This window comes from Wyeomyia smithii, chromosome 3, assembly GCF_029784165.1.
Source record: "Wyeomyia smithii strain HCP4-BCI-WySm-NY-G18 chromosome 3, ASM2978416v1, whole genome shotgun sequence".
Classification (NCBI taxonomy): Eukaryota; Metazoa; Arthropoda; class Insecta; order Diptera; family Culicidae; genus Wyeomyia; species Wyeomyia smithii.
In genome coordinates, this window is record NC_073696.1 from 223,027,145 (window position 1) to 223,046,692 (window position 19,548).

General features: G+C 39.1%; 1 protein-coding gene across 16 annotated transcripts in view; it reads right to left on the minus strand.

Moving 5' to 3' along the window:
* The window catches only part of LOC129732265 (protein winged eye), a 674,761-nt gene that overhangs the window by 22,906 nt on the left and 632,307 nt on the right, over positions 1-19,548 (minus strand). For 12 of the 16 annotated variants that reach the window (XM_055692969.1, XM_055692970.1, XM_055692967.1 and 9 more), the window contains 3 exons: positions 15,423-15,768; positions 14,706-14,876; positions 6,931-7,119 (listed from right to left, as the gene is read on the minus strand). In XM_055692969.1, coding sequence (XP_055548944.1) covers positions 6,931-7,119; positions 14,706-14,876; positions 15,423-15,768 — 706 coding nt within the window. The remainder of the gene's footprint in view (positions 1-6,930; positions 7,120-14,705; positions 14,877-15,422; positions 15,769-19,548) is intronic. The other 4 variants (XM_055692980.1, XM_055692982.1, XM_055692972.1 and 1 more) reach the window with 3 other exon arrangements.

Here is a 19,548-nt window from a genome sequence, read left to right on the forward strand (position 1 = left end):
TGCAGGTTAATAATGTTTTGGCAATAACACAAGCATTCTGTGCTGGATCCTAGCAACCAAATTCTGTCGCGATCAAAAAATTTACTTTATTTATTTACTTTATCCCCCCGGCTGTTGAAGCAGCAAAGAGCTGCGATCAGCATAACCGATTTTGAACAAAAAACTGTCCTGTTCTACTAGAACGCCTTAACAAAGGTGATTTTACACTTTACATTTTACAATTCGACTTAACAGGAATAAATTAAAGTAGATTCAATCAATCAACATGAACAGAATTTCGTCGTCTCCCAGCTGCTCAGTTGCAACATGATGCAACACGCGAGCAAACGAAATCGCTTGATGTTACAAACTGCAACACGATACGGGTTAAAACCGTTGCGTGTGTGAGAGCCTGAGAAAACCATCGGTGTTAATTCGCTGTATACAAAAATTAAATGCGAATTGTGGAATAATTCGTCTAAAGAACATTAGAGAATGGTAAAACTGAACAGAAAGGCGTGGCCTATTTCGTAACAACCTTCGACTATAAAAGAGTGTTTCTGGTTGAACCAGCTACATTAATTAGTCGGAAGGTGAGCTGGCTAGACCGTCCACAACGTTGACAGCAGTAGCAGTAGATATCAGCACTCAGCAGTGACAGCGGATTGCAGCGGGTTGAGCCTGTTGCTGCCTTTAAATCAAACAAACTACTTGCCCTGTGGTTGGTCATCATGTCTCAGGAGCAGCGCGGTTCTTCTCACTTCTCAGCGTGTGTCGTCAGACTGCCGTTATTGCCCCACTACTGAGGCAGCATGAAGGTTGCCACCAGCAAATCCAATTTTGAGCAGCAAAATGCTTTTCACAAGGCAAATAAACAAGTATTTGAAGGTTAATAATTTTTTGACAATTCAAGCAAGCTATCTGTGCTGGATACTAGCAATTTAAATCTGTAGCGGCCGTCTAATTTACTGAATGTGAAACAGCTTTTACAGCTTGTGTTTTCAGTGTCTTTATTACCCCACTTTTGAGGCAGTACAAAGTAAGTGTTTGGAGACGTTATGACTCATTAATGAAACACTTACAATAATTCATTTTTGAATAGTGTGCATAATTCTACGCCAGTAATGCGGTCGTGTCTTGGATCCAACCTCCTACTTTTTTTGCTGGTTGTTAAATTGTTTGTCTACTTGGTTTTTAACCATTCTTATTTCTTTTTTGACATTCTGTCAACCCGGATGAACATATTTTCATTTATTTATGTTGAAATAAAAAAAAACCGAACATGAGAGTGTACACATTATACGCAATATTTTAGAAGTGGTAATTAGTGTCACGCCGGCGCGCCGATCGCCGCCGAGGTAAAAATTTTAAAACTAGTTTTTTGGAATAGTTGAACTTTGCTTTTCTCATTCACCAACCATCAGTGTGCAGTTCTTTTTTAGCAGTTTATGGAAAATAGATTTTTTTTTAAAATGAGCTTTAATTATTTTTTTTTATTTTTTTAAGCCAACACTTTTTTTAAGACAAAATTATTTTTCACAATTCATTCGAACCTCACACCGATTAAATAAACCGTTCTGGTTCTTAAAATATTTTTAATCATTAGTAACTTTTCTACATGAGCCCATCTCAAAAAATGAGTCGTGATTCAAAGAGAAAAACAACAGCACAAAATGGCATCTTCAGCCCATAGGAACATCTGTGCCAAGTTTCAGTCAAACCATGTGAAAGCTTTACATACCTCTTACCGAGCGCAAAACCGCGCGCGCAGCTGCAATAGAACCCCCAGCAACAAGCTTCTTTCAGCAGTATGCTTCTTCTATGCATAACCCTTCAGACAGCCGCTAGAACAAACGAAAATTAACACAGGCACAGGGGCACACTAATGGATAGCAAAAATCGAAAAAAAAGAGCGAAAGAATGGCGATTCGCTCGTGAACTGATCAAAAGAGTTAGTTCTCTTCCTATGAACAGTCTCTTTTCCGATTAAGTGACTCTTCTGATCAGCTCGCGAGCGGATTGCCTTGCATCTATATAGACTCAGGAGATCAGTAAACGAGTTATTTCGCTTTTTTTGTTCCACTTTTGCTATCCATTCGTGTGCCCCTGTGCCTGTGGGTAAATTGTGGCAAGTTAAGTTTTGCTTGTTCCTGCAGCTATTGGATGGGTTATGCAGGCTTCTTCCGTTCTCTTGATTTTGCCCAAATTTCCTTTTCTACCTGCCAAACCCCTTGGAGAACTAGACTTTCTCTCACACAGAGTGAGTAATTATCCACATTTAGGCGTAGAGTATTTCAGTCGCAGAGTTCCTTTTCACTCTTTATCATCACGTGTTAGGGATAAACCTTTATTTGCTCTCTCAGTTTAAGAGGGAGTAGTTTTCGTTAGCTTCTCCTCCACTAGAAGAGAAGTTGGCCAAATATCAAAACAATTAGGTTCATATTGAAGCCACATCCTAACCGTTTTCGAATTTAATATTATAGGAAGATTCACAACTCACCATGGGTGCGTATTCTGCAGAAAGTTCGATTTTATACTGTTTTTGCCGCATCCCAGAGCGATGAGAACGGTAACGCAATGCTCAGTTGGTCGCCGAGCAGTTTATTTCATTTTTCTTGCGTGCGCGAATGCTCTGTCAAATTAGGAGCGTTTTTTCGTCAGAGACACTATTACTCTGCGCTCTCTCTACAGCAGATGGTGTGATGAACATTGAATGTAAGCTCGCAGTTGTTTAGAGGGAAGAAAACTCTTTCTCTTCAAGATGAAGATGAGCAAAACAAAGCCTGGGGTTATGCATAGCAGAAGCAGACAGCTGGTGAAAGCTGGTTACTGGCCATTTTATTGCAGCTGTTGCGCGCGGCTTTGCGCTCGGTAAGAGGAATGTAAAGCTTTCACATGGTTCTCGCTTGCAGTGTCTGATAACAAAATCAGCTCTTAGCTTTTTGCCTAAAGTAAGAGGTGAGATGCCGCTCTTCGAAAAAGAGAGGTAGACCATTCCCTCACTTTGATGAACCAACTCTTTAGACCAGTTTACGAGTGGATTGTTCACCTCTATTTTCAATGGAATTGTTCTCATTTAAAATACACTAGAGCATCAATTGAGTTATGGCCAACGTACATATCACATTCTATCTAGTTTATAAGCTGGGCTATTTTCGCACAAAATAGGTGTAGTTCCGCACCAACCAACTTTTGCGTGAGTTGAGTTTAGTTGAAATCGTCACCGCTGAGCAATATTTTTGTCAAGAATTATCTGAAAATTTTTGCGCATTTTTAAAACTATGTGATCTTATACGAATATTATTTGTCTCTTCATCATGATACAATTTGCGTTATGAAATAAAACTTTAAATAAACCGTAGCAGAAGAAAAAATCATCCTGCACAAGATAACAAATTATGTGATATAGATTGGTAATCCTGTTCAAGCTTGCTTGCAGTGGCGTAGCGTGACCGGGTGACACCCGTGGCGGAAAATTTGGGTGTCACCTCTTTTCTCTTGGGTGTCACCCCCACCAGGTTACAGCGAAATTATTTTATTATCAAAAATTGTGAGAGTTAGAAGATTCGTTTCCAAATGCACTAAATCTACTCATTTTTGAAAAATTGGTTGAGATTATACTCTTAGGAGCAAATTTATATAATTTTCGAGGGTGAGGGTTTCACCGCGACCTCCACCTACCTAATTGATATTTAATCTCACGGATATCACTCTGTGGAAGGTGTCACGTATGAAAAGTTAAGGCGTAGTTTAGAAAAATGACTTCCTTCTGTCACTTCTTTGATATATTTCTTTTTTTTCACATATCACTCATTAATGACCAGAGAAGTGTTACCAGGAAACTAAAAGCATGGCCGCCGTATTTTGAGACATGCATGTCATTTCGTTCATCGATGACACATTCAAACAAAAATAGTTTAATATGGTCAATAAAATAATAAAACAAAACAAAACAACAATCCACAATTGAATAGCTATTACGAATTATTGACAGCAAAGTATTATATTTCCTTGACTAACGAAAAAAAAAACAAGGTGACATTATAAAGCAACCATCAAACCCAAAATAGTTTGTGTCTTTCAAGGGAATGTCGAAGGGGAAGAACCGTTTGAAACGGAAGTGCAGTCAAATTTTCATCGCGGTTTTTATATTGTCTCTAAAAAAAATCAATTGCATCAACGTTCCGTTGCTCCACCACGAGTCAACCGTTCGTTCCCGTTAAAATTCTTTTATGGCCATAAATAAACATAACATCGGGTTCATTTTTAGTTTGCCTTTACCACTACTGAAAAAATCGATCACCGCCTGTGGTTCGGATTTTTGCTAGATCTTCATCGAAGGATAAATTGGTTTTTGTCCTCATTAAAGCTAGCAGATTATGGTGATGATTTTCCACGTACCAAAGGGTGGACACTAAACGGATCAACCGAGAATATTTGACTCTAAAACCAGAAACCGCTGCACGTTAAGTTTAATCGAATGCTGCTCCCGAGTGCCACTCCAATATTTGCCGAGTAATTCAAGCCGCTTTGAGCTGCCCTCGAAAACTGCACACCAATAACCAATATTTCGATATTCGGACAAAAATCCATAACTGTTAATTGGCTTAACGGCCGGTGTCAGCTGCAAAACTGATCGCTAGCGTACACGCTAAATAAGAACCGACGAGACAAAGCGTTTTGCTGTGGAGCAACTCGAACCGATTTTCAGTGTATGCGATGGCCAGTTCGGAAGCCGGTGCTGTTGGACCGTTGACTGAACCCATCTGCGTTTGTACAGGAGAGCCGGCGTCACGTTCGTCACGTGTCGCTGGGCTGCCGTTTCGATTTCCGGTGCAATATCGAATCGGATAAGCGGATGGACACTGAAAAGAAATTCGATGAAACTCAAACAGTGTGTGTGTGTGTGTTCTTTTTTCTCGGCATTTTCGGTGGTGGTTTTCATCAAAACGGCATCGACCTTGCCTATGTGAGATGATCGACGGAAAACTATGTCGGAAGCTATTCACAATGGGTGTACGTCAATCCATCAGTAAGCCATCAGACGATTAGAGTCCTGCTTTGATTGGTTCTGTTAACGCTATCGGCTAAGCGTAATGCCGGGCAAGCGCATGCATTAAATAAAAAAATAGAAGAAGTGCCAACAATGGCAATTATTTTACGACAGCCACTGCCTTCAGCCCACATCTGATTAGAATAATTGTCGATCCTGTAGCCTGCTGTTCGCTTACACATTAAATCAGGGGAGCGGAATTTATTACCGCGATCAAAAATTCAATCTACATTTATAATAACACAAACAACGGCAATTGCTGCTTCTTTCAACATTGTTGTCGAAGGCTGTACGGGACTGCACTCCAGGGGGAGGGGATGTTGCGTGCACTCAGCATTGCTTTTTGGCCGGAAAACGTGTACACGTGGTTGTGTATTGTAACATTCGCCCTATGCTAAGAGCTAGAGTTGTTCTAAATTGGAAGAACATGGGCTGGAAGACTTCTCCCGAAGCATATCGTAAATTGCGTTTGATTGTCCGTCAGCTAATTGATTTAGCAGCAGAGTTTGATTGCCTTGTGCAATCAGTTCATTTTTTTGTTACTTTTCAGGTTGCAAGTGATAGTGAAATAGAATTAACTTTGAACAGCATCGTCCCTCCTCTAGTTTCGGTTTGCTCACTGTAAAGAACCAATGTGAAGTTTGTTCGTATGGTGTGTTGTGAAAAATCAGCTGAAACTATACAAAAACCGTAAAAATGATGTTTCTGAGTAGTAAATTATTTACCGAGGTTGGTGGTGCTAAGTTCTTCACAGTTTCTGGGCATACGATCACCGGGAGACAATGAATTTATACTAATAAATTGCCGTTAGTTTTGGGACAAACTGGTGAATATTTTATTCACCTAATTGCGTATTCAGGAACAACAAGTTTTCGTGAAAACTACGCAGTATGAACTTTATGCAAACACTTTTATGTCTTAATATGCAAACAAAAGCAGAGGAAACATAGCGAGATTCACAAATAATTAAAAAAAAATCAAAGTGCGTTTTCCTTCGAGACGTCGGTTTCAATTCAAGTGAAGTCTTACAGCAAACACAGTAAAGAATACTTCAAAACAAGACGCAGAAAACTGTGAAATGCTTAATTTTTTAAAAAATTCACGAGAGAAGAACAAAGTTACCCATCTACCAAAAATATGCTTCGTACGACTAAAATAACAACGTTTGCATTATACCAAGTAAATTTGCACCCAAAAGACACACTTTTCCACAATGCAACACATGCAGAGGTACGGCGATGCTCAGTACGTCGTTTTACGGCCGTTATCAGTGTGGTTTGCTAAAAACCGATAACGTCAGGCAGGAGAGAGAGAGAGAGAGAGAGCAAGAGCGCGGGCACAAACAATTGTCATTCACCTCCAACAGAAAATTCAGATGATTGATTTAGAGTCTATTATTTCGAGCGGTGCTACGACGTTCGGTTGATATGATGGATGAGAAGAAAGCAGCGAGGCCGTGAGTACAAAGAGATCGCTATATCAAAGCTATCGCTGCAGACCGAAAACGGAATGATGATAAAACATGACAGTCGGACGGTTCAATGGCATCCAACGGAAATAGGAGCTACGGTATTGAGTCTCCAGTTTTCGAAACGCTTGCTGGTGACTGTTTATTTGTTTTATGCTATCGCACTGACTAGTGTTTAAGACTGTGAAGCTTTTTCTTTTTCGAAACCCAATCAAAGTGCTTGTTTTAGACACGCGCTTGTTTTGCGGCGCAAGGCAAAGAACTTTTATTGGGTGGATTCGTTTTCTTACTTAATAGGACTATCTTTCATGACATCGATACAAGAATAAATTGAAAACATTGAACACGAAACATACAGCGAATAGTAACAACAAGAACGTGCAGACACCAATACAGCCGGGGAATTTTAGAGGATCCAGTGGCCGTTTACCTTTCTTGATAGTGGCAGCAGCTTCCTCTTCGGGCGAAACGAACCGATCCAGTACCAGATAGCCGAGAAGCTTTTTCTCCGAACCTGTCGAGCCCATCAGTGCCATCTGCGGTGGAATTTGCGGTTGGTGCTGCAGTTGTTGATGTTGTGCCGGTTGCTGTTTCTGCTGCTGCTGTTGATGGCAGCCTCCTATAGAAGACCACCCACGCAACACAAGACCAATGCCAATCGAGAGAACGACGCAGGATGAATGGGAATAAAAATGTTAAATTTAATTTCTCGCGTCTGCAGGAAATGGCAAACATGTTATCTGAGGTTGCACCCAGCCGTGTGTGGGGGTGAATTCGAATTATGCTCATGTAAGTGCCCTTCACAAGCGACAGGCATGTATAGGGAGGGTAGATGCGGTTTTAATACCGTGACGGTAAAATAAGTTGTGTACTATTTTGTCTTATTTCGAAGGATTATATGATTAAGACTCAAAATAAGAATTTATTATTGAATCATTGTTTACTGAATAATTCAACTTGTGCATAATTGATAACATATGTCAATGTAGTTTAAATATAATAAATAATCAAAGATCAAAGATTTTTCAGGTGTAAACTAAACTATAAAGAAATCACATAAAATTAAATCCGATTATAGTAACGAGTCTGACTTTCATTTCTGATTAAAGTACAAATGATTTTATTCAATTATGACGAAAGAAGAATATGAGAAATATTTCTTAAGGCACCGTTTATGTCCAAATAGCCAGTTTTGTATAAGAGATATCGATTCTTCTACCATTCAATTAAATTTTTTATGAAAGGAAAATTTTAATGCGGAGAAGCTGTCATTTCGCATGCATATTTCTTTGTGCTCCTATTTTGGCCATAGCATTTTTATATTCACTTCGTAGGGGGAATAGGGGAATAATGAGAACAAACTTGATTTAAGCATTAAAAATAACATAAATTTTGAAGTGTCGTAAGCCTAAAACATAAGTGTACTATCGGTAATTAACGGCACACTGTTTACAGGTTGATAAACAAAAATTAGAAGAGTTGAGTGCAAAGCAACGGTTTACGTAGAACTACCTAACGCTGTTGGTTGTGTTATGTAATTCCAATGTTACGTTTTAGAGTGACAAGTTGAAGCATACTCCTCCTTTTCATTCATTTTGGGAAATATAAATTCTTTTTTAGTGTAGGTTGAAATTTGGCCACACGTTTTAGGAAATTCCAATCCCCCATCCAAGCATACCATGTTCGATTCTACGAAAGTCGTTATCGCTTACACCAGCTCCATGGCCAAGCAGAGTCCACGCCACACCTCCTCCACCAAGAAATGGCCTTTTTCAGGGCACCAATGCAAAAAATGAAATGTTTTAACGTAGAACTACGGGGGACCTCTAAGCATTATTCTTGCTCCGGAAATACCCATATTCGGCGGTATTTGGTCATTTTTGGGTTGTTTTCTGAAATCCGGAAATGACCATCTTGAGTTCAAAAACTGGAGTTGGGTTTCGATCTCTAGGTATCATCTAGATTTCGGAAATCCCTATATTGGATGGTATTGGCCATTTTAGGCAGTTTTCCAGAAATCGGAAATTGGCATCTTGGAATGCAAAATGGCGTTTGGGTTGATGTACGGTCTCTCGATACTTGAGCGTTCTTCCCGGGACATCCCGGGATGGGATTCCCGGGAACTTTGAATTTCTCGGAATTCCCGAATCCCGGAAAGTTACCATTTAAATCCCGGGATCCAGGAAAATATTTTCTACTAGGAAAATTATTAGAAAATGGATTTAAAACAGCAGCTTAGCTGTTTCTTTATGACAGATTTTTTTCACCTTTCTTATTCTTTGATTAGTAGTTTTATATAAACAAACTCAGTATGAATCTTACACTCTTTTTCTATGAGCATGCTCCTAATGGAGCCTTAAAGCGGTCAAAGATTATTTTTTAGACTATGAAAAAATGCACGGGTAGAAAATAGCTCATGAAATGTAAAAATCGAACCATTGTTTTTGATGCTAAATATCTTTGAAATGTATTAAACTTCGAGATCTGGTGTTATCCCAAATAAAAAAAAAGTTTGAAAAAATCGACTCTCTAAAACTAAAAAATTTAGCTGGGGGAGTCTCCCAATCCCAAGTTCAAGGTACTTTTTCCAAAAAAAAATCAATTTTCAAAGTTTCATGAACCTGCTCGTTTATTTTAAAGTTTGCATGGTTACTTTTTTCGAGAAGACGACATTTTAAAGCCCTCCTGTTTCTGAGCGACTATCCCTTTTTGTTTTTGAAAAGTGAAAACTCGAAAAGTGAAAAATTGAAAATAATTATCGTTTTGTTTTTGAAATTTTTTTTTTTCAATTGTTTAAATACTTTTTTTATGAATTTGTATAATTAAATCATGGTCTCAGTATTTTCTTTCATATGACAAAAATAAAATCCAAATTAAATCAATCACCGCTATTTTACTTTCCTTTTTTCCGGGTCTTTTCAATTATATGACAACAATTAAATCCGAAATAAATAAATCACCGCGTTTTTACTTTGCAGTTTTCCAACTTCCCGGGATTTCCCGGGAAACTAAATTTCTATTTCCCGAACCCCGAGAATCTGACAACTGTCAGGAAACAAACGCTTTACTTAATACCGTTCCGAATCCACCCATGTCGGGTGATTGTCCTTGTTGTCAGCTTTGATTGGTCAAAATCTGCGTTCAACAAGGTTCGATGTTTTTCAATTGCACAGTTTTTGCAGATTTTAGAGACATAAGATGACAGCATGACTGTTTTCCTGGAGAATAACGAGTGGAAATTAATTGTTTCTTACAAGTACAAAAAGACCATTCATAGAGGACAGTTTTGGAAAATTCAATATCATTTTGTTTTTAAGATAACACTCGTCATAGAGCTCAAATTGGAATAACATGAAGGATAATAGTTTTTAACCATACCTGTGATTTTTAGTGCTCCTAGAACAGATAACTTTTTTAGAAACTTAAATGAGTTTTCTCGTAAACATAACGTTGAAGCGACGAACCCGGAGAGTGATTACTATGCGACACTCTCACGTACTTTGACGCACTTCTGCATACAGTAAGGGCTCCAAATTCACAGAAATAGTTAAAAAAAAACTATAATCTTTTAAGGGCCAATATTTTGAGCTCTAGGGATGCTCTTTTTTCTTTTGTCGACCAGTTTAATTTTTGATATAATTCTTTTCTCCGGAAAACATTCAATCAACTCGTTTTCAAGTTACGTTTTTGAGTAAAGAATTATTTTTTTTAATACGTTTTTCTGGTAAGCTATTTCTGAGCACAAAACTAATGAATAATAAAATAATCATAAAATCCACGCTTAGTATCCAAAACCTCAGAATCACCAATCTCAGATTTCAAACAACGACGATGACAATTGCTGATCTAAAGTGGTATACACGAACTATTTGGCTATGAATTATACAAAATTGATAAGCTGCAAAGGTTGCATACAACAGTACGGGTGAGCAGGAAGACACATATGGCGAAAAATGCACACTAAGTAAGATTGATCACCACATGATCGTAATCGCTAATTCTCGTCATATTAAAGAGAGAACATTAAAAATATCTCTGATTTCAGTTCTCACAAAACCAAATAATGTGAATATTTTGATACTTTGTTCGTGATTAACTCAAAGTAGTCATTTCACTAAGGCAAAAACCGCACATAAATCAATTTCACTTCTCCTACTTGCGTCAGTATGACGAAGAAAATATTTGGTTTCTCGCATTTATTTTTATTATTACGCATTAAGTAAAAAAACACGAATCGCCATAAAGCCGTAAAAAAAATTTGACGTAATAATAAAATAAATTTGCCGTTCTCATGAAAGCACATTTCTTTTCAATTTGACATAAATTCGACTAGGGTTTGCAATGTTCCCGGGAATCAATTTCCCGGGAAACGGGAATGAAAAATCGCATTTCCCGGGAATTCCCGGGAACCGGGAACGGACAATTTTTTTTAGCAAAATGAGGTTTTAAATGAAGTTCATCAATAAAAGGTAACAAAAAATTGTTCAAAATTTCATTATCAGTTCGCATGAAAAACAAAAAAAAACAAATGAAATATAAAACATATTCAAGTTAACATCCAAAATTTGTGATCGATTTTTGTAGCATATATTCGCATATATTCGAATTAAAGGTATTCATGTTGTCAAACAATCGCTTCAGATCCGCTGACAATTTTCCGTTAAGCTCAAAAATTTTATTTCCTTTTGTGAAATTGCTCAAGTCTGCTGAAACACCGCTGATGTTCGATTTCCAGAATACTTTCAAATCACCGATTACAGCTTTTGCTACACTTTATTGAAAACTGTTGTCCATTTCTTTCAGTTTGTTTAAGAGAAAACTGAGTGTTAGGCAGGCATTGGACGCGGAAAATGTTTGCTATTTTGGTACGGACTTTTTTGGCAAAATGTTTTTTACACTACAACAAATATTTACTGTTTACTTGAGCGGTAAAAACCTATTCGCTATTATATTTTCATTTAAATATATTTGCTATGTCATTGTGATTTTTTTAGATAAAATGCGTCTCAAATCTAGTTTTCATTGCAGAACAACATTTCAAACCCTGTTAAAGTTTATATCATTATTGAGTAGAACGTAAGATTCCGAGGAAGAATGACCGAGACAAACCGGAAGGAAACGATAGAATACTAAATAATCAATTCAATACGACTCAAAATCAGTCAGTCTTAGAGCATTTGAAGGCTTATTAATTAAGATGCAAAGATGATTTTCACGTTGGAATACTAATACTGACTTTGAGTTTTATTAATTGATTCATTTCAGGTCGACGTATTTAATTTAATTGCAATATTGCATAAGAAACTATATAGTGAATCATACAAAATTTTTCGCGGAACTCGGGAATCCCGGGATCCCGGGAATCAAGATTTCTGTTCCCGGGATCCGGGAATCCCGGGAAAAGCTATTTCCCGGGAAATCGTTCCCGGGATTGCAAACCCTAAATTCGACTAAATTACTATTTTCCGTGATTGGACGAATGAATAAAATTTGCTCAGAACGGAAATGAAACATCTCTGATGATAATAAAAAAAAAATGCAGGGGAGTTATTTCAAGAAAATGAGAGGATTTGATATTTTTTTACTAAATCAAATGGTTTTGATCGAAATACAAGTAAATTTGGGAGTGTATCCATTGAAAATATCCCAGTTTCTTGTATCAATGGGGGAAATAAAAAGTGATCAAAATATGACCACGTGGTTTAGGAACGGCCCCTAACAATGTGTACGGATGTTTACTTCTCAAACATGAAACTTTCCGGAAGAATCTAGAATTATCGGCGCATCATTTAAAATTGAGCGTACCATCTGTCAGAACTACCTGATAACCGCTACGAGCACGCTTTACAGTCAAGTTTTCCACTCTTGCCGAGGTTAATAAAGCAAAAATCGGGTGCCTCGGTGAACCTGACCATATGCACAATGGTTCTGAAACCTGGCTTGCGACATATCAAACTTTGAGTTTTGGTAGAATGGGATCTGAAAATAAATATAACCCCTCAATATAAACCCTCACTCTGATAGTCAATGACACACTTTTATGTCGTTCTGCAAAAAATATGGCAATAGCATTAAGTACAAAAAATGACAATATAATTAATCTGCATGTTATCTTAAGCGTCGAGCTGACCAAATTGCTATACCCTTTTAATATACAATCTTGAAAAGCTCAACGATCGATGACGGACTATGCACGATAAATCGGTTTTGCTCATAGTGACAATTTTATGATAATTCAAGTCATCAGATGGCAGCACTAACCGTCGAAAATCGGTCGTGTTCAAAATGTATGAAACGAAATGACCACGTGGTCTTTTTTTCTGACTTATAATTTATTGTTGCCACCAAGTCAAGAGCAAAAGGTTTTGCATTTTAGAAATATAGAATGTACCGAATGTTTAAAAATAAAAATTTAAAAATTTAAGCGAATTTTTGGCACTAGACAAATGAAAAGACCACGTGGTTAAAGTCGCAAGGGGGAGGGGGGTTGGCCAAAAGACCCCGAAAGACCACGGGGGGGTAGGAGGGGTATAAGAAGGGATCAAAATATGACCACGTGGTTTAGGAACGGCCCCTTATGTGGACTGGTAAAGAGTAAAGCGTAAATCCTGTTTTTTATTTGTAGTAGGTAAAATGAAAATTTAGCCCTCTCAATTGGAGTTAGGTAGAGAAAATTGTCTTTTTTTTATTTTCAGACCAGTGAATTCTATTCACGATCACTGTTCTCATGCGGGAATACTTGTACAAGGATGACAATATTTTTGATCGAACTCCAAATGAACATTACTATAACATTTCATGGTACTGAAAAAGGCAAACTTGATTTCTTCTTAAGGATCGAAAAGAGACCATTTTAAATGAGATCATAAATTAGTGTTCTCGTACAACAAAGACGCATTGCATAATAGCGAACAATTCTCAAACAGCAGTTGGTTAAACGCTGGTCAAGTATAACAAAACTATCCTACATTCTTTGAAACAGAATCTAAACATGCTTAAAGATCCACAAACGGTGATAATAAGTTCTCAATAAGAGTAAACTTTAAAATATTAAATTCAACAGACGATCAGTTGAGTTTCTATTCAGCATATCAGACTGATCCCGAATCATCGCAAATCACGAAAAATGTCAATCGGTGAAACCATGCCTTTCAAACCAGAGTGCTTCCGTGGGATAAATTGATAGTTTCGAAATGCCCTTTCGAAGCGAGACGTAAGCCGACATTTGCGTTTTAGCGAAAAATTCACACCGTTTCTACGGTGATTTTCTAGCTCATCATTAGAATAATGACTCGAAAATGGTTCGAGAACACGCGATTACCGAGAAAATTGAACAGCAAATTACAGTCATTCTTTCCCCATATTCAATGGCTGTGATCTTTTCTCTGAACGAGAAACTAGACACCTCCGTTTGAAATTTAAACAGAATAATAATACCACCATGACTGGTGATTTTTTTTTATTAATTTATGGCGTTGAGCTGGGTGCGATTACCAGCCAGCCAGCAGCGGAGATCTTGTGCCCATATAGTCCCGGCGACCAGATCTAGGGTATGGTCTATTGCACACGAGTCTACACACACTTGACGTTCCGTTGTTGGGCGCGCGAGAGATGATGCAATTAATTGCTGCCCTTAAATCAAACGTTGTGTTAAATAATATGTTAATGTCATGTCGGGGAGATACTCCGACAAAACATCTCCGATCTCCCTTGGGGGCGGGAGGCTGCGACAGTCGCGGTTTGCAGTTGTGTCGTGACGTGGCGTGCCCGCAGATCTAGGACAAATGAACGACCGTGAAATATTGCTCCCCCCGGAGCCCGGGCTGCTGTGCGCACATTGCCAGCTGAAGCACCCTTCCTTCAATAGCCTATCTCTTCAATTTACATATTCATAAGATTCTTTGAACGTTTCTTGGTTTTAATTGCCGCAGTAAACAACCTGCCTGCCGCACACAAGAGCGGCGGTGTTTCGGGTTTCGATCGAAGCCGCAAAAAAGACACACATACAAAAGTGTAGAATGACACGAAAAAGCTCCCCGAATGCAACGTGGCGAAGAATAAGAAGTTCCAGAGTATGTGGGCACGTCCCAATGCGGTTTTGTGTTTCAACTCCAGCGAGGGCGTGACTTGGGATATTCCTCGCAGAGGGGAGGCCAAATTCGAGCGTGAAGAAACAGGAGTAGCAAAACAAAAATGGGGACTTACCAGGATACTGCCACAGGGCGGGCGGTGTTCTAACGGCATTCTGGACGGCGGCGGCTGCGGCAGCGGCCGCGTTGGTCACGCCCATCGTAACGGCCTCCGACGCGAGGGGTATCATGGTGGAGTTGGTGCCTGCGAAAAACATGTTCTGACTCAGACTCGGCGTGCTGCAGCCTGCAGTATTTGGAAAAGAGACGAAACACGTTGATGGCGGCGCGGTGCCGGCAGCGGTTACGATGGAGACCGGCGTGGTTGGTGGAGATGAAGAAGTAATGTGCGAGTGTCGAACAAATGGCAATATGTGTTGTGGAATTAGGTGCCGGTGACGGTGGTGGTGGCGGCGATGTTGCCCCGCGTGCGCACGGACGTTTGTTGATGAATCGTGTGGTATGCACGTGAATGGAAAATGGTTCGAAAAGAGAGAAGAAAAAAATATATGTGATAATTATGCATAAACAAGTTGAATAAATTAATGCAGCGTCAGAGGGGGGAGAGGAAGGGGGGTTTGGATCGGGTTGGAAACGTGCTCTCTCGACGGGATATTTCAGGGGAATGAAATCATATTAAGATAAACGTGGCAATGCTTAATAAGCGGAAAAGAGATGGCCTACACTGGTCGTAAAGAAAATTGAAGAGAGCGCTACATACGAGGAAAACAGGTCGATTCCTGGTAATCGAGAATAAATAAAAGCGAGCATAAAATAAATTAACGAAAATTACCTAAATCAGCAGTGGATCCGGTAGCCGCTGCTGCGGTGGCAGCAATTCCTATACCGAACCGGTTCAGATCTTTGGTTTGATGGAGCTGCGATGTGGGAGCAGTCGTGGACTCTTGTAACCGCTGGCGAGCGACGGCAATGCCGACCGGAATCGTGGCCGCATTGTTCTGCGTACTGGTGATTCCGATATGGTCCATCGTGCTCCCGGCGGTTCCGCAACTGGACGAACAGGCCACGGCCTTCGGAGATTGGGCTTCAATCTTCACAACGGCAGTCAGTGCCGTTGTGCTGGCTTCGAAGTTGTTCGATGTGGTTACCTCGGACACTTGGCACGGTTCACGTTTAATCTGTGGATACGGATAAAAATAGGCCGGATGTATTTACTTTCAACATGTACTAGCCACAAGGTCGAACAGCGAACTAAAGCAGAAATGACGAATGATTAGACAAGGAGGCCATCGTCTCGTCTGATGCTGCAGCGCAGCGAATTCATCTGTTTGGCTGGACCATAAAAAAGAAATCTATTAAATTTTAACTCAAACGTTTAGGCTAATGAACCCGACATTTTACGACCACCAGAAATTCCACTAACTGACACACCTTGATGAAGCAACATGAAGAAAAAGACTTATAAATAATTAATCAACGTGAATTGCAGATAACCACGCACCGGCCGCAAAAAAAAAACAGACGAACGTTCTACGGAGCTGTCCGAATTTCACTTAAAAGTTGAAACTTTTTGCTCGTTAAATGCAATTATCATACATGCTGCTGCAGTAGATTGCCGTAGACGTCGTCGTCGCCGTCATCCGCAATGTCATTTTTCCAGTGAATCCCGACGTACAGCAAAGCAGCGGCAGCAGTAGCAGATATTGCTACTGAGAAATTTTACGCCATTTCATCTAGCCACTGGTAGCACTCTCTCAGATTGCAGTGGAGCTTCGTGAGCTCGGTACACTTGAAGTTTTAAAATAATATAGATGTTTTTGACGTAGGACTACACTTTGCCTAACGGATTCCGAACACACATCTTGATCGATAGTTAAAATTTTTAGGGTGAAATGCTCCCCAAGCTTGTGACATAATGATTTGCATATTATTTTAACAGTGAACTAGCGAAAGCGAGAGCGCTTTCAATGATGATGCTTTGGAGTATACAAATACCATTTTATTACTGAAGAATCTTCACCGCTAAAGCGTCAATTTTTTTGATTCTTTAACTTTTGAGTTGAAAATATCGAGAAAAAGTTGGGAAAAAGCCTAAATCACGAAAGTTTCCTTGAAATCTGAGAGGGTTTTCGCCAGCTCCATAGACGAGTTTGCGTGAAATCCCTCCAGCGCTGCTGGAATCCGCGGCTAGTACATTCGCGCCCGCGGTACTAGAAGAACGAATCGCTTGCCGCACGAGCTGTAAAAATTGAAAACAATGCACTTTTACGTGAATAGTAATGTTGATCATCATTATTATTATCGCGTGTGCAGTTGCAGCGCTGCAAAGGCCCTGCTTGACGATAGGACCAACAACGGCATTCGGATGGGTTATGCTTATTTTGTTTTTTGTTTCTTTCTCCCGAAGCCGAAGAATCTCTTCGAGCATAAGTTGCAGTAGTAGAAGCAGATGGGACGATGCGCGCCGCATTGCGAGACAATGGCCACTGTTGTGAACGTGTGTGAGTGAGTGTCGTTTGCACTGTGTATATTATTTTTTTCGGTGTGGCAGAGCTAGAGGTACCTTTTCCCTACGGTCGTTGTACGGGGTACTTGCAAACGAAGGTAGATTGTATTATTATACAGTAAATGAACCTGCTCAACAGTTGCGCTTTCCAGCTGGAAACAAAGAAATTAAAAGGCACAGTTGCGAGTGCAAAAGGTAAAAATGCAACTAGAAGTAACAAGAACAACAACAACAAAAATGCAGGAGCAGAAGCCGGTGTGCCGTTGAATGCAATCCGCGATGCCAATGACGGTAATTAAACGTAATGATGAGGTGGACAAAGAGCGGGTTATGGGTACAATTTACAAGTCAACACGCCAACCCGAAGACGACAACCGTTTTCGACCGTTGGGCAGCGGTATGGATAATAGTTGAACACTTTACCATTCACGGGCGTTTCTGCTGCTCTTTTTTTTTCGCTACCCAGCAGAGATTTTTCTGTGCAATTCTACAAACGAAAAAAAAACGAAGACCTGTCATGGTGTAATTACGTGCAATTACATTCGAACTGACACATTTCCAGCCGGAGTGAAAGATCGAGTCATGCTCTAGGTAATGTTTAGAGTGCGAGAGGGTGAAAACTTCGCGCATTCCAGGAATAGTTTATTCCGTTACATGATTTTACAGGATTTGAAGCAAAACTTAACTGATGGACCAAAATGCTGGTTGCAGCTTAAGCTTCGCAAGAATGATATTTATAACAAAAAAAGAAACACATATAAATCAAAACTGATTTATGACAATTGGACTATCGTATTGTGATGGAATTTTATATTAGTTACCACCTTTGTTATCGTTTTAGTGAACTGAGATGACCTCGAGTTGCCTACAACTTGATTCATTAAACATAAATTGCTACGATAGCGTAAGAATTCTGTCACGTAGCGTTTATTGTCTATTGTGTTTTTGGAGCGTCACGTTAATTGGCTGCACTGCTAATGGAGCGATGAGGAGTGAGTAAAGGGCGGTGAAGATATTAGTACGAAAAATTTCATGATACTGATCATAAACGCAATTTAATTTGTCATAATGATTAAATGTTATTGTTTGCGTTTTTTGTGAATGAAAAGAGGATAACTTTTTTGTTCATACAAGGCTGACGACAACTTTACCCTGGCCAACTAAACAGAGATATTTTGAAAGTGTATTTACTGGAATATGAACCAACTTCTCACAGCATTGTTACAATGCCTCTAAAACTTGTGAAGAATCATTTCATTTCTCCGAGATAGATCAATTAGTAGGGACAGTGGTAAATCGGGATTTCGCGGAAGCCGCGAATTCCGCGAAATCCTGCGTCGGCCGCGAAATTTACAAAAACCCGCGAAATGCCGCGAAAGTAATGAAAAAAAAACAGGATTCTATGTCAATCTTGAAGCATTTAGATTCGAAACCTGCGAATTTTCTGAAAACCAGCGACACGGACAAAGCTGAAAAAAAATGGGCACCTCGAGGGCAACTTTTCCTACGCAACCAATAAAATGAAGCAGTACTTCTACTCTCTTACAACGCGATTTTGTCAACCTGGAACTGTCTTCGGTTGCTAGATCCTCTTCGAGCAAATATTTTGGCGATTGATAGAATTCCAGAGTGTGCAGCCAAAATCGAAGTTGTTAAATGATCTACTAATAAGCAATTTCAAAATACCTGACAGTGAGATCGGTACGGTATTATAATTTTTGTAGGTATTTGGATCGCGGACGTCTTCTTGAGCTTTTTCCGGTTGGCAAATAATATTTATCAATTCCTGGAAACTCGGTAAATACGAAACGCAGCGTGAGCCAAAAGTACGTGCATATCGACACCAAAATATAACTGAACACAATTTGACACAGTATGTACTTATAGTCAGTGATGCAAAAAAATCATGAATCGTACGGTTTTGTGTAAAAATAGTTGCCGCGAAATTACCGCGAATTTTGAATATTTTCGATTTTGCCACCCGCGAAATTTCAACTTTTTTGCCGCGATTTACCACTGTCTCTATCAATAAGGTAAAGAATAAGGTAAAGTAGAAAAATTGTATGTAGTGATGCGAGTGCAGTAGAGCAATTTCAAATTAGAATTACGACTAAATCTTGAAAAACGGTTATGTGAAAATGGTTTTGAAAATTTTTATTATCTTATTAGGTAACTTAATAGTTTATAAACCACAACGGTTTGTTTGATTGGTGTGGAATCTTCGGTAAACTAGTAGATAATAATGTGTTTATGTTTTCAAAATCTATTTTTTGAGAGAAACTACAAAGGGCTAACTAAATATTGATAGCTGTCTAATCATGAAGAAATGAAAAAAATAATTAAAATATTTCAAATAAAACATTTATTTTGTCTGAGCTAAAATAATTTATTTGATTTACGTCAAAAACATCTCATATCAAGAAGACTGGGAACTCTGCCTGAGATTGAGCGA